We start from the raw sequence: 16381 nt of genomic DNA, 5'->3' as shown, positions 1-16381 counted from the left end.
TCAAATGTTTTTCCAACCTTCTCTCTCATGACCAGCCTAACTTAAATGAATTATGACCGGCACCAACCGGGGCCACTAGGCCTGGCATGATAGAACTCAGGCGGGCCCACCCCTAAATTGTGTCTCTGCCTTTGGCCGAAATTCCCATGCCACATGGCACGCTCTCATTAGTTAAAATCCTCGCTATCCACAATAGGACATATGGCGCCCGATGGTTTAATTAATTTTCGTGGTAACTGGTAACTGGCGCGGAAGCACAAAACTCTAGTAAACAGAAAAAAAAACAAACTATTCTTTCCCTTCTTGAGAAAAGGGACGGCACAAGAAGGAAAGGTCCCTCTGTTTTTCTCAAGGTTTTTTACGTTCACTAAGGGAAAACTCATGCGCCCAGAAGGGAGGAAGCAGGGGAAAATGGCTCCATCTTCCATCATCTCCAGCCACCATAATATCTCAAGTTCCGATTTAGCCACTTGCCTACCACCGCCCAATCATTACAAGTTCCAACTCCTTCGCCGGTCGCCGCCGTAGACCATCAGTCTCGGGAGGAGCACGTTCTGTTGTCACAGGTAAGAGGCCGAGTGTCCGATTCTCTTATTATGATTAATATCGTAGTTTGATTTTTTTTTTTTTTTGACTTCGAACATTATGTACTGATTTAGGTCGAGCCTAGTTATAAATTTGAGTTCGAAATGGCTTTGATCTGTTCCACAACCAATTCGCCATAATCTGTTCGATGAAATGAGTCTGAGATCTTGTTGTGAATTGATTCCAGTGATCCTCCGATTTGAAAGCACATTAGCGATGTTCACTTGATATTGTTTGATTTTGCAATCTTTAGACGTGATTACGAGTATACGCCATAGTTGCCAATAGTGAAACTGACTCTCCGTTTGTTTTCTCAGTGGTTCTTGTGATCCTTTGGTGATTGGTGGTGGTGGGTGATACGAGAAGGCTTGGAGTCCCTGGCACACACATGATCTTTGGTGATGATCATAGTACGCCCTGTCGAACAGAATCGAGACGATGTCGCTGAGCATGAATTGCGATCACACCAATTCAGATCACAAACTTTGGCCGACACATGTTACGCTCACTAACTGGAGCAATTGTGATGGCTGGTTGCTAGCCGCCTCCTTGCCACTGAGTCACCCTGCAATGTCCTCAACCACGCGATGTCTTGATACTTTTTATAAAATCAATGTGCGTTACCTCCTTCACAATACCAGTCTTGTCCTTTGGTTATTGATTACTCCACCTTCATCAATTTCATTGTCCAGAAGCAGGTAATCAATCTAAGAGCACCCACTAAAATCACATTCTAATTGCGTCATCTACTTCCTGCTTCATTCTCTGTGCATGATATATTCTACTTCACCGCGTGCTGTTGAGGGAAATCATGGTCGACAATCAATATGAAGTGAGCAAGTTGTACTTATTCTCTGTCTTTAGTTGATAAGCTTTTGCCTATGGCAATCAATGAATGAACTAGTTAATAGCTTGCTCAGAATTAGTGAATGAGGATCTACTTCTTTTCTTGGAAGCGTGATGTCGTCACTTTGTCTCCAGTAGTGGGAAGAGTTTATTGTTCTTTTTGAACTTGCATAAGAATCAATGGAATGCTCATGGAGCAGTGAGTATCCGAAATTTACAAGTTATATGAATTGGTGTGTCCTGTTGCTGCATATGTTGGAGTTTAGCGCTTATTGTTCATCTATGTCTGCTGAACCATTTGATTTATCGCTTCAATCAACAGAATTCTGATAAAGACACGTGACAATTGCGAGAGATATCTTGAAATTGGCACTTTTGGTGATGATAGTGCTACTTCCTGTTAACTGAATGTACTTGTTTTAGGAAAAAAAACATTTATGATATTGGAGAAGTGAAGATGTGTTGAAGGTGTGTTGGATTTGCAATAATAAAACCCTACTGATCTTGAATCCATTCATTGAAGAAATGGAGGGATATAATTTCTACATGGACGATGTGAATAGGTCACTGCTGAGCTTCTTGCATGTTTATTGAATTTGATTTGCATAATGGGTTGAGGCTAGCATTTGAGTAGTGCTGGAATTTCAAAACTGAGAGAAATTGAAGAATTTGATGTTAGATTATCTAAGTCAATGCCAACAATTAGCAGCATGTTTGAGCTGATTAAGTTTTGTCATCTAAGCATATTAAAGTTGTCGCCTAGTAGTGCATCACTTAGTCCTTTGTAGAGTAAATGCACCATTTAATTAGAAATTCATGCATAAGGTTTCAAAGAGGTGAGTCCCACGCGATATAATGAGAATCAAGCTGACATGTATGATGAATTCGCAGACTATACCTGCTTCTCGAATGGTCCCCACTTTGGAAGCCAATGGACTTACAGGCTTTTCCGTTTAAAGTATTGACTCTCGGCTATTTAAACTGACTATCGGCTTTCCTTCTCCGCACTTGATTCAAGTTTTGAGAATGCTGCAGAGGGTAGATTTTACAGCCTCAGGGTACTTCCTCAGGACATAGTTCAGTGCAGTTTGTCTTAAAGTGGTACAATTAGCATCCTAAGCGACTTCTGCTCAAGTCTTGTGGCAATAGTTTGTTTTCATTATATTTGTTTAGGCTGACTGAAAGTGAAAAAAGAAGAACATGAGATTAAAGTGTTGCGCAGAAGGCTTGTATATTTGAGATGGAGGCAGGTATCTGATTTTAGTTAGCAAGCCAAAGGACCAGAGGAACAGGGTTTAGTTTTCTTAGGTGGCTTCTTTTCTTGTTCCTCATGTGTTATGCTGAAAGTACTTCTTTTATTTATTTTATATATTCTTTTCAATTTGCGTAAAGATCATTTGTTAGCAGGTTCCCCTTTCTTGTTATTTCGCCGCAAAAGCATAACTTCATCTTCCTCTTGCGCTCCTACTACGAAGGGGATTTCAGTGCAACAGCACTTAAAGACCTTGGATGACAGTATAAACTTCCCCACGGTCAATCTCGGTGTTTTGCTTATTAAACTACGACCTTTCAAAATATAGTTCCATCTTATTAAGGATGAGAATGTGTAAAACTTTGGTTTCGGAGAGAATGACTGGTCCTGTTCGGATTATTCTCGGACAGCTCCAGGGACCGAAGTCGGTTATCCCTTGAGCTTCTATGGTGTGTTTAACCGCATGAACACTAGCAGGTAGGAGCATGAGAACGAGGCTTTTTTGCTGTTGTCTGTATTCTGATCACCCTTACCTTATGTACTACGTATCCTCCATGGGATACTAGGGACATGACTGCCAAGCCTTGTCAGCTCAATTGGATACAGTGGAAGTTGTCTATAGCCCCCGCGAGGCTAATCAAGTTACTGGATTGGGTCACTAGTGCTCATTGGAACAGAAATCTCTCTACCAATTGATCATCCTTACCCTCTTAGTCCATTTGGAATATTTTGTGCATAGAAATTTACTTGTCTTTCTCTAGTAGAGCCTTTATGATTGAACAAATGAATGTGCTTTTCCAAAAAAAAAAAAAAAGCAAAAGGAAAATCAAAAGACATGACAAAAGCAATTTTTCATGAGATGACCACATTATTGGAAAAATGAATAATAGTTCTCCATTCGATTATAAGAGTGTTTACAAGTGTAAATAATTTTAATCATTTTTTTTTGTTTTCAGAATAACGCATGTGATTTCAACAGTTAAAGTGATGTATTATTATTTCGGAAATCAATAAACGATTAATCTTGGGTGGGAATAGGAAGAAAATAGTCCATTCCAGTTGAAAGAAAACGGAAATGTAGTATATCTTTGACCGGAAGGCAAGTCAAAGAAGCCTCAAATTGCTTGCCACAATGCAAATTGCAATTATACGTGAGAGTGACCGGCCTCCCTCCACAAGATTCGGAGGTCATTATGGGCTGTGCACATATAGACCCTCGTCCATCTTTCTTTAATCAAAATAAATTACTAACTCATTTGTATATATTTTCGGATAGCAAGAAACCTACCGATTTTCATTTTTCCATTCAAATAATGGGAGTTTGGTTGATTTACTCTGCCTTGCAGGCCAGTGAAAGTTCAGGTCCTCATTAATTTCATCTTTTTTTGTTACACTTCTTAATCCTTAAAAGACTCTGAACTAATATTTATCATTTATCTCAATAATATAAATAATTAATAGAACTTTTGTATGCATAGATTACATCGAGTATTTCAATTTTCTATTTTTCTCTCTGGGAGGGAATGATCCATCAAGCACGCCCACCAATTATTAAAAGCACCGTTAGTTAAAAAAAAAAAAATGCACTCTACGATGCAAAAAAGTCGCATTGCATAGTGAGGATATGTGTTGATTTGATGTTTGTCGTTTTCCCCTTGTGCTGTCGAAAGATTGGAGCGGGAGTCGGGGTTCAACTTCAACATGAGGTACTTAAAGGAGAGTGGGACGATGTCGGGATTTGGCCACGAACGGAGAGTGGGACGATGTGGAAAAGTATTTATCTGGGTTCACAAAAGTAGACGATAACAGATACTCCATGAAGATTTTCTTCGAGATTCGGAAGCGGAAGTATCTTGAAGCTCTGGACAAGAAGGTCGAAAGTTTTTGGACAATTGATGGGTTCGACTTGTTTAGGACTCAGTTCCTCTTATTTCTCGAGTATCTGTTACCCTACTGGGCGACAAGCATTTTGATTTTCGTGGTTGTTGGTCTTGCATTATTGATGATTGCAGGAGGGATCGTGCTAAAGCTGTGGAAATTTTAGTCAAGGACTTGAAAGTATTTGCTGCATTCAATGAGGATTTGTTCAAGGAAATTACGCAGTTACTTATGCTGGAAGAATCTTTTAATTTGTAACTGACAGTTTTTCTCTAGTTGACCTCTAGTCTGTTGCTATCATCACGTTGGCATTAAACTTATATCCTGCTTGCAGAGAGAATGAGCAACTATCAAAGTATGGTGATACCAAGTCAGCTCGGAGTATAATGTTGGCTGAACTTAAAAAGTTGATAGAGGCTAACCCCCTGTTTCGTGATAAGCTTCAGTTTCCCACATTGAAGAACTCAAGATTACGCATATTAATAAATCAAAGGTCCTTGCTGTCATATTGCCTTATGTATTTTCTTGACTGAAGTATCGTCATACTGACTTTTTCATGGCTTCTGGTAGTTTGAATTGGCAGCATCAACTATGCAAGAATCATAGGCCTAACCCTGACATAAAGACTATTTGTAGACCACACTTGTGGACAACTAAATGGTGCTCGTGCGCCATCCCCTGTTACTAATCCTTTAATGGGTGCTGTCCCCAAACCAGGGCCCTTCCCACCATTGACTGCTCATGCTGTGAGTCTGGAGGAGAAAAGTTAGTGTGTTTCCTCGGTAGTTTTTCCATTTAGATGTTGGCAACTCACGTTAGTTAATTTTTTTTGTGTGCCTTCCATATCCTTTATCACAGCCCTTCCAGCCTCCTCCGGCTGCTCTTTCAGCATTGCTTCCTGGATGGATGGCAAATCCGTCCTTGGTAGCTCTCAGCATCTGCTGGACCAATAGGTTTGACTGCGCAAAATAATTCAGGTGCATGAAGCTGCTCTACAATGTCAATTTCAAGGTCATGGCTACCATGGCCACATATCTAGGTTTATGAAAAGTTGCGATATGAATGGTATTTTTTCAGAACATGTAAAATATTTTTTAGGATAGTGTGAGGCTTTATTATGTCCAGACTAGTGAAATTTAATCTTGTAGCTTCCACAAGTTCAAGCTGTTAGTTTGGCATTCTGTTTACTTTTTGCCTTGTGATACGTCTAACAACTCAGCCATGGACTACCAAACAGCAGATTCTGAACATGTTTGGAAGAGATCGCGACCTTTTGCAATCTCTGATGAAGTACTTATTTGATCTTGCTTTTTCTTTATCATTATTCAGTTATTACTGGATGGGTCAATCCACAAAAAGAAGTTTTTTGCTGGGTGATTGACAATCTGATATGTCTGGGATGCTTTTTTCATCATTCATCAGACTTGTTGTATGTACTGTCCCCTTACTTGTCCGACTTTTGTATTGAAGAAGGCATCCACTTCTTGATCAACCGGTCAAACTTAGATGAAAGAAGACACCAATCGTGGTGGCCGGATCTTGAGATATATTTCCAATGGTACAACAAACCTTCAATTATCCAAAGAAGCCACCGCACAAGAAATCCACATTTAATTTGGATTAAAGGGCACACAGAATTTGAATTATTAAAATCGTTTGAACAAGTCAGTTTCATAATTGGATACATAATTTAACATGTCACATCCCATTAATGGACCAAAAAAAAAAATCGGTGAGTTGCTTGACTTGTCATATGTCAGTTTCTTATCAACGGGTTTTAAAAAAGTATCAACATCTATTTATACTTCAAAAACTATCGACTACATTAATAATCAACCAACATTATTTTGATGGATTATTAATGCGTTAAGTTACTTTTATTTGAAGTTGTGAACCTTAATTTTACCGAATTACCTAAATTAGTACCTCAATCACTATATAATCCCCAAGTAAGTTGATTCGTTGGGGCATGTCTAAGTATAAGATTTTCACACTTTTTAGAAGCATGCACTTGGGCGAAGGGAATAACACTTTTTGCATCTAGACGTGATTGTCCTCATTTGGTCCCTAAAGCAAGATATTCCATGATTCAAATTTTCAACAAAATTGTATCACATTCTTAAAGCATACCTTGACCGATCTCATCCCATGTACAAAAAAAGCAAGATTATGAAACATGAAATCATGAATTAGTGAGCTAAGACCTCAATTAATTTTAATATATCCTACATGATATCCACGTGATCTAACGGTCATGATGCACTGAGATTATCTGAAGCCGATGCCTTCAATAATTTATTGAACTCGTTCCGATTAAATAAATTGACTAACCGCAAGTTTCTACTCCATTACCAAATAAACACGGAAGCCCTAGCCGTAAAAGAATGCCTTCTGTTCTTGCAGAGGAAGAGAATCTAGCACGCGACAGCAAGGACCGTGTGTCATCTGCCCTGCACATGGAGAGGGACCTGTCCTTTGTGATATTTAGTGACTGCCTTACAATTGTGGAGTGCACCATGGGCCAAGAAGAAAGCCCAGAGAAAGTTGTCTATTGCCTCGCGAGGCTAATCAAGTTATGGATTTGACCGCCAGCGCCCACTGAAACAGGGCTCTCCCCACCAACTGGTTGTCTTTGCCCCGTCGACCACTTTGGAATATTGCATGAGAATTTCCTTGACTTGCTCTAGTAAAGCCTTTTTGATTGAAGGAATGAATGTACTTTTCCAACTGAAAAAAAAAATAAAAAATCCAAATGATAGAACAAAAGCAATTTTCCATGAGACAGCCATTTTTGTCGGAAAGTGAATAGTTGCCTACTTGACTACATGAGTGTTTACAAGTGCAAATAATTTTAATTACTTATTTAATTTTCAAAGTGACACATCATGATTTCGATGACTAAAATGATGTATCATCATTTCATAAACCAATAAACGATTAGTCTTTGGTGGGAATGGGAAAAAAATAGTCCATTCTAGTTGAAAGAAGATGCAAATGTTGAAAGAACACGCAAAGGAAGTCTCAATATGATGGGCTTTGCACATATAGACCCTCATCCATCTTTCTTTAATCATAATAAATTACTAACTCATTCGTATATATTTCTGAAAAATGAGGAAGCCCCACCAATTCCATTTTTCCATTCAAATAATGGAAGTTTGGTTCATTCACTCTAAATATTTTTCCTTCCGAGCAAGTAAAAATCCAGGGCCTCACTAATTTCATCCTTTCTTACTGCACTTTTTAATTCTCAAAAGAGTCTGAATCAGTATTTATCAATTATCTAGACGATATAGATGACTGACAAACTTTTCTTTGCCTAGATTACATCTAGGATGTCAACTTCTTTTTTTTTTTTTTTTAATTTCTCTAGGAGAGATTGATCCATTAAGCACGCCCATCGATTACTAAAAGCACCGTTAGTAAAAAATAAATACACTCTACCACGCATGAAAGTCACATTCCATATTCTTCTCTAAAATACACTTCGTTTTATCTTTCACCATGTAATCATTATTATCATGTACATCTTCTTATTTATTTCTTTCATAACGAAGTGCATAAACAATACAACGTCGTCCTCATAACCTACAATGCCCACTATGTTATCATGTCTTATTACATTTCTTGTTTTCTTTTTCTTTTTTTCGTTTGTAAATTGAGGTAGTGTATTAAACATCTCAACAAAATTTATTTTACTCAGGAAATAAGCGAAAATCATTTGGTTATTATAATATATTTACAACAGTGTTATTTTTCAAGGTTGTGATATCATAATATAGCTAGTTCATAGTATAATACTATCCAATCACTAATGACAGAGATCTGTAACAAGTATTGCTTGTTAAATTTCTTACTATATTTTGTTATTGATAGAAAATGCAAGACTAGGCAAGTGTGTTGTATCTCAAATTGTAACCGAAACTCCACATGCAGTTGCTTGAAGTTTCAGATCTATGGATTTCATTAGTCACATATTGTCATAAGATGTCAATCGTAAAGTTTAGATTATTTAAGGTTTGTGCAGAGATGGTATGACATTAACATGTATTCCCAAGTATCAACCAAAATCCATATGCTCCGGAGGAGCCAACTACAATGCCTTGTGAGTCTGAAAAGATTTAGAAAAGTGAGATCAAAATCATCTTGATTACATTATGAGTGGATTTAACATAACGTAGTAACTCAATTAGTTGTTGATTGTGCAAAAAGATCGTCATAATTGTCCATCTTGCTGAAGTAAGGACAAAAAAAAAATCTTGATATATTTACTAACAATCAATTCTTAATTGCCTCGATAATCCAATATTTATTTGCTGCAAATTCTCCAGAATTGCTAATATATTAAATGTGCTAACATGGTTGTAGCTCCATCCAAATTGGGATACAGTCTCTCCCAGTTCTCGTCTGTGGAAAAATGTCCGCATCTAATCTTCAATCAACATCAAACAACAGTAAGGAGGTGGCTCTACGCATGAATTTGATGGCCGGCTTCTGATTTTCTGATAAAATAGGTCTCTTCTTCTCAACTACATGCTAATACGCATATCATTTTGTGTAGGTGCTTTCGCAATCTGCTGTTATTAAATTAGTCAGTGGAGAATACGGACCTTCCGCATAATGCCGCGGAAATTAGGCAATAGGCATGCAATGATCGTCCTCTGCGTGCAGCATGTGTCTTGGACAGTTGGATGGCGCATTATGGGCCTTGAACATATAGGCCCAATCGATTTTTCAATGCTTGGACATTTTCAATCTAAACAAATGACTACCCCATTCATATAGTTACGGATGAAGAGGAAACCTTACCTATGTTGACAAATTTTCATTATTCATTCTAATAATGAATGTTTGGTTCATTCACTCTAAATATTTTGCCTTCCGTATAAGTAAAAAGTCTAGGACCTCACTAATTCCATCTTTGCTACTAGAGTTCTCAATCCTTAAAAAACTTTTGACGAACATTTATCTTTTCTCTAAATAGCAGAAATATTTGACAATTTTTTTTCTGCCCCAATTATATACTGGATTTCAATTTTTTCAGGGAGGTATTTATCCATCAAGCAAGCCCACCAATTATCGAATGCATCATTAGGCAAAAAAAAAAAAAAAAATTTACAATGTGAAAATATGGCATTCATATTTTCCCCGAAATATATATATATATATCTTTGCTATCGAATCTTTACTTTATGCATATGCTTGTTTAGTTCTTCCACAAGGCAACACGTAACCAGTAAACAGTCATCCTTGTGGGCTACAATGTCCATGATATTAGCACAAGTCTCTCTCTCTCTCTCTTTTAAGACTCTACTTAGGAAAAAAAATAAAAGTAGTTGCCGATGATGCAATACTATAAAACACTATAATTCGTAAAAGTCATGTTATTGTAATATCACCGGTTCATAATATCCAATCACTAATGACAAACACCTTTAGATGAATAAGTGATAACCTTTACTTAACAATTAAGAAGAAAAAGTGTGTCAAGCATGAGATAAAAAGTTCAACAAAAATGAAATGAAAAGGAAAAATGTATCCCTAAATATTTGTCCAATTGCTAATAACCCATTAGGTGAGAAATTGTAAATGTGGCATTGAAGTATAAAAGTAATGTAAACTGTCCAAAATAAAAATAATTTAAGGAGTGATATAAAAATGCATTAGGTGAGGGGATAATGACTAGATAATTTTTAGACTTGATATGGTATGGAGAAAATTTTGAGAATCAAGGAAGATTTATTTCGGGATTTCCTTTTCCTAGAGGAATCTCTTTAGAAAGAAAAAAGTCAGATTGTGCTTTGAAAATAATAATCAAACTAGTGATATTTTTGTGATTGATTCGTGGATATTCTCACCAGGAGTCCAGAACTATGGGAATATTGCTAGTTATTTTTTTCTTTTTCTTTTTTCTATTTCTCTTCTTAATAGAAAAGCAAGTCAAGTCAAGAAGCTACGTTGGATGTTTTCATGCACCTTCCGCAAAATGCTGCTGAAATTACGCTTGCAATGATAGCCCTTTGATTTTCTTTTTCTATACTCGTATTTAATGAAAAGGCAAGTCTAAGTCATCATATTGTCGTTTAGTTGGTTCATAATTTCCAGTCACTAAGTTACAAACAACTTTATCGAGTACGATCATTAGTTTTCTTTTCTATTTTCTTTTATTAATAAAAAAGCAAATCAAGCCAAGCGTGCTGTACTCCAATTTCAATCGAAGCTTCAACTGCACTTGCTAGAAGTTTCACACCTATGGATTTCATTATTCACATGTTATTGCAAGATGCCAATTATGAAGTTTGGATTATTTTAAGGTTTGTGCAAAAGTGATAAGGCCTTAACACTCGTGGTTCCACCCACTATGGAGTAAAGGGAGTATATGAAAAGGAAAAAAATGATCGAACAGAATCATCTCATTTATAGAATGAGATGGATTTAGCATAATGCATCAACTCAACCAGTTGTTGATTGTGCAAATACTATCATCATAATCATCCAATTTGCCCAAGTAAGGACAAACAAACCTTCCTATATATACTATCGATCGATTTTTAATTATCATGATAATCCAATATTCATATACTATAGATTCTTCAAGACTCGTTAATATATTATGTGTGCTAATTACTCGTAGCTCCATTCAAATTTGGGATATAGGGTCTCACCTAATTCCAATATCTAGTGAATTGTCCGCATCATATCTTGAATCAACCTTAAACATGTAACAACGTGACTCCATGCATGAATTTAGTGGTCTATCTTATGATTTTCTTATTAAATAGGTCTCCTCTTCATAACTATAGGCGCTAACACGCCTGAGTAGGGGACCTTCGTGATATCAAGTCTGATCGGACATTGACCCAGCACATCCATCTTGCAAAGAGTGAGTAGGGGTTATCGCAATATGCTTTTTAATTGAATTAGTTGATCAAGAATATGCCTATTGACTCGGAGTGTCAGAATTGGCAGTTGTTTTCCTTTTTTTTTTATTTATTTATTAAGAAAAAGCAAGTCAAATCAAAAAGCACGTGCACCTTTCTCATAATGCCGCAGAAATTACGCATGTAATAATTATCGTTTTAATGCAGTATGCGTCTCGGACTATTGGATGGCAACTCAACATCATGTGCTCTTTTTGGAGGAATCTCCTTTGAAAAAAATGTAAGATTTTGGATTGAAAATAATTAACTTTCTTGATTCGAATGTCTAAACAAAGTGTTGTACTGACATTTATGTCATATTATGTTTTTGTGATCGTCTCATGTCCATGTGCACCAAAAGCGGGGGAGTATTGTTCGTTAATTATCTTTTCTTTTTTTTTTATTAATAGAAAAAAGCAAGTCAAGTCAAGAAGCACGTGCATAGGATGGTTCCACGCACCTTCAATAAAATGCTGTGGAAATTATGCGTGCAATGATTGCCCTTTGATTTTCTTTTCTATATCTTTATTGGCAGAAAAGGCAAAGTCAAGTTGAGGTCGTGCTCCATTTCAATCAACACGCCCACGCCGCTTCTACGCACCTTCTGCCCAGTGCTACGGGGCTGAGCATTGTTCAAGCACGTATACTTTAGAGTGTCGTGTATCCAACGTTGAAGGCTGAGAGTCGGTGAAGGTCACGGTAGTGGGTGAACATTTATATTTCCTCTAGACAACATAAATGACTGATAATTTTTTTTTTCTGTCCCGAGTACATCGGTAGAGCTATAATTGAAACGTAACTGTGCTCTATTGTGAATTGTTGCAATTTTTTTTAATTCACGATTTTTTTTATGATACAACATATTTTATAGTTGTAATACTTGAAAATTAGGTGAGATGCCTTCCTAAAAACGATTGTAAGTTTAGAGGTGCTGCAGCTATGAATTATTCAGCAAAACACATTATAAAGTTGCAATACACGTTTTCACAGTGGAAATTACTATAGGAAGTGATGCCAGATAGCCTCTTAAACTGGAGACTTAAATTATTGTTCTTCGACACCAGCACCATCGCACCCTCCAAAATTTGTCTACATTTAAGTCCGAAACTACTAGAACTCACTTATTCCAAACATCATTCCTTCCCTCCTGCAATGCCATGAGGAGGGGGAGGGAATACTTGCCTAGATCCGTATCCGATGGACCATGTTCATTATAAGCGCTGCCGACTCGGAGCATTGGAATTGATCATCGGTTTTCGTTTCTATTTCTTTATTAATAGAAAAAGCATCAAGTCTTCCGCACGATGCTATGGAAATTATGCGTGCAATAATTATCCTTTCCAAGCAGCATGTGTAGACCGTTGTATGGCAACTTAGCATTTGTGCTTTTTTGGAGGAATCTCTTTTTAAAGAGAAAAAAAAAGTAGATTTTGGATCGAAAATAATGAACTTTACTGATTCGAATATCCTAACAAAGTAAAAAAGGCAACTTGCGCTTCTCTCTCGGTCGCCGGAGAACCCGTCACGGTTGAGCCCTTTTTCAAGGGCTCTCGCCGGAGTACCCGTCACGGTTGAGCCGGCGACGAAGGTGCCTGTTTCGGTTGGATCGAAGAGGGTGGAGCCGCTTCGTCGACGACTCGGGGATTGGATTGCGGGCGGGCGCAGAGGCAAGGTTGAGCGGCGGCGCGGGGGTCCGCTCTGGTGAGCCGGTTTTGAGCGTTAAGAGGCGTCTTCCATCAGCCCTCAAACCCCTAAAGGTAAGCTTGGATGCATCTCTTCTTCGGACTGTGTTTTTCGCCTCCGATGGATTAGGGTTATGCGATCTGTGATCTTATTCTGAGATGGAGCTCAATTCTATTCAATCTCGCCTGAATGATGAGGGATTGTGCTCGTCTGGCCCCTTCTCCCCTAGGAATGATCGTCCTTTGACGAATGCTTCTGTGTTGAATGGGGGTAACCGAATGAACCCCCCTTCTACTGGAGTCGGGGCTTTGAACCCCCCCAACGACATCTATAAGAAGTCGTCCTGTTAACAGAGAGCGTTCTAAATTGAAAAGACCTCAGGCTAGAAGTCGATCGAAGAAGCCTGAGACCCGTTCATGGGCTGCTGTCGCAAGTGGCGCGAATAAGGGATATGACCTTGAGTTTACCCCCCCCCCCCCCGATAATTGTGAATAACAAGCCAGTTATCCAAATGGACGATTATGATATTGACGCTGCGGACCCTAAGTTGTACGACCGCCTTGTGGGACACTTCATTGGGAGGAACCTTCCGTTTAAGCCGGTTGAGGAGTCCCCGAGGAGAGCTTGGGGACCGAATTTGGTAGAAGTAATGTCCAATGGGCGTGGCGTGTTTCTTCTGCGCATTGTAGATCGCGAGTTCAGAAGGAGCATCCTTGAGGGCTATCCCATTACTGTTGCAAGAATTCCTCTGATCCTTAAACAATGGAAACCAGGTGTCGAGCTGAACAAAGATACTCACAGATTTGTTCCAGTTTGGGTAAGACTAAGGAACCTTCCGTTTGCCTTCTGGTCTGCTCAGGCTATAGGGAAGGTGGCTAGTGCCTTGGGTAAGCCGCTATATGTTGATCAGAAAACTAAGCAGATGTCCATGTTGACCTTTGCCCGTGTATGTGTGGAAATGACAACTCAGCAACCTCAGTATGAAACCCTTGATTTAACTACCAATGGATCAAAGGTCGTGGTGGAAGTCGAGTACGAATGGAAACCGATGATTTGTTCAAAATGTGAAGTGTTTGGTCACACCTGTAAAAATGTTAATCCTGGTCCTTCTACTGGACGATCTGAGGGAGTTACAGGAAGTATCCAGCAGGTTAATCCGGTAGTTGAGGCTCGCTCCTCTAAGGGGAAGGAGGTGGCCATGCAGCAACCTTCTGCGGAAGATGTTGATATTCAAGTCACCTATCGTACTAAAGTGGATGCAATAGAACCCGCATCTGGTATGGCTATTAGCAGGCCTTCCTATGTCGGTGAATCAAGCTCGGGAAAGGCGGCTCCTCAGGGATCGGATGCTTTAACTAACCCGCAATCAGTTGCTGAGGAGGTAAGGTGGAAGCAAGTTAATCGGAAAAATAAGAAAAAGAAGATGAAGCAGGTAGCAAGGAAGGCTGCTGCTGCTGCAAATGTTGTAGAAGCTACTGATATTCTTCAAGCGAAAGATGCAGATATGTCTATGCTGAAACCAAACGACCCTTCAAAATCTCTTGATCTAGTGATTCATACCCCGGCAAGATCGGTTCCTCCTTCTGTAGCGGACCCTCCTGCTCAGGATGATCCCCTGGCTTTAATCGATAACTCTGACGAAATCAGTAATTCTAGTGTCCAAGAGGATCCGATTGGAGAAGATTTTCAAGATGGGGATATTCATGAACCCAAAAGACTCACCTCGCCGTTAATGGCAAACTTCCAGGAAAAGCTTCGAATACTCCTATCTGATGGTCCAGAAGATCTGAAGAAGGAAGTTCTTTGCTTCGAGGACCTCTAAAAGAGGTAATTTTGCTCCTTGTTTTTTGATGATAGTTGGTTTTTGGAATATTAGAGGTATCTTAAATCCTCTTAGGTGTGCCGAAATAAGACGTTTTGCAGCGGTAAATAAGCTTTGTCTTATTGGCTTGCTTGAAACTAAAGTTCCTCTAGAGCTTTTTGATTCTATTTCGGCCACCCTCATTAGGAGGTGGAATTGATGTGCTAACTATGATTATGCTCCGCGTGGGAGGATTTGGGTTAGATGGAACCCGGATCTCATCGCCTTTTCTATTATCTCTATTAACGACCAAGTGTTGCATGGCATTTTAAAATGTAATCTGTCTGGAAGGAGTTTTTGTATATCGGCCGTTTACAGGGAACATACGTTTGCCCGTCGTAGACCATTATGGGATAATCTTCAGCTCTGCGGTGAACTCTTCCTCGATTCACCATGGCTAGTTGCTGGTGATTTCAATGCTATCAGGGATCCATCGGACCGAGTTGGGGGCGCCACCAATTGGATTCCGTATTTTGATGAATTCCGCCAGTGCTTGGAACAAACGGATCTTACGGACCTCAGATTTGTCGGGCTCCGTTACACTTGGTCCACTTCTTCTGCGACCGGGAGGAATATGAGAAAGATAGATCGTGTATTGGTTAACAGCAAGTGGAACCTTGATTTCTCGTATTCGAAGGCGTCTTTTTTTAGCCCTGGCATATCTGACCACACGCCGATGGTTGTAAGAGTTGTCCATCCGGCCCCGAGGAGGAAACCTTTCAAATACTTTGATTTTTGGACAGAACATCCAGAGTTTAAGGCGATCGTGCAACGTGTATGGAATACTCCGGTTAGAGGCGTCCCTATGTTTAAGCTGGTTTCTAGATTGAAGATTTTGAAAGCTCAGCTCAAGACCCTCAACCGGGATGCTTTCTCTAACATTTCAACTAGAACTGCTGAGGCAAGAGAAGCTCTCAACGTCACTCAAGTTCAACTTCAATCAAACCTGTCCAGCCTTGCTCTTGGCTGATCAAGAAAGGAGCCAACGCTGGTGTTTGTTGAATTGAGGAATCAAGAGGAATCTTATTATAGGCAGAAGTCCAGAATTAGATGGCTAAAGCAGGGTGACCAGAATACAAATTTCTTCCACCAATCTGTGAAGAGAAGACAGCTAATTAACAGAATCCTTTCGGTGAAGGATCCCACCGGTTCGCTGATTGCTGACCCGGAGTTGGTTCCGCAGGTGTTCATTAGCTACTTCTCTTCGTTGTACTTCCCCCCATGATGCGTTAAATAGACCGTCAGTCCAAGAAGTGGAGCGGGTTATTCGACAACCTTTAGATGCTGATCATATGTGCTTTCTCTCTAATCCGGTTTCTGATGCGGAGATCAAGTCTACGCTGTTCTCCTTAGCCA

The 16381-nt window shown here is 39.2% G+C and overlaps 1 protein-coding gene and 1 long non-coding RNA gene across 2 annotated transcripts; both read left to right on the top strand.

Annotated features, from left to right (window-relative positions):
* The first annotated feature begins 242 nt into the window (after positions 1-242).
* On the top strand, positions 243-1617 carry LOC104436848. The gene is made up of 2 exons (XR_005549934.1): positions 243-566; positions 952-1617. It is a non-coding gene; the product is annotated as an uncharacterized LOC104436848 (long non-coding RNA).
* Positions 1618-15195: 13578 nt separating this feature from the next.
* Positions 15196-15995, top strand: LOC120291784. The gene is made up of 2 exons (XM_039309515.1): positions 15196-15224; positions 15344-15995. The coding sequence occupies exons 1-2, from the start codon at positions 15196-15198 to the stop codon at positions 15993-15995; spliced, it is 681 nt and encodes a 226-aa protein (XP_039165449.1).
* Positions 15996-16381: the final 386 nt, after the last annotated feature.

This window comes from Eucalyptus grandis, chromosome 3 (assembly GCF_016545825.1).
Source record: "Eucalyptus grandis isolate ANBG69807.140 chromosome 3, ASM1654582v1, whole genome shotgun sequence".
Lineage (NCBI taxonomy): Eukaryota > Viridiplantae > Streptophyta > Magnoliopsida > Myrtales > Myrtaceae > Eucalyptus > Eucalyptus grandis.
This window is presented reverse-complemented; position numbering and strand designations above follow the sequence as displayed.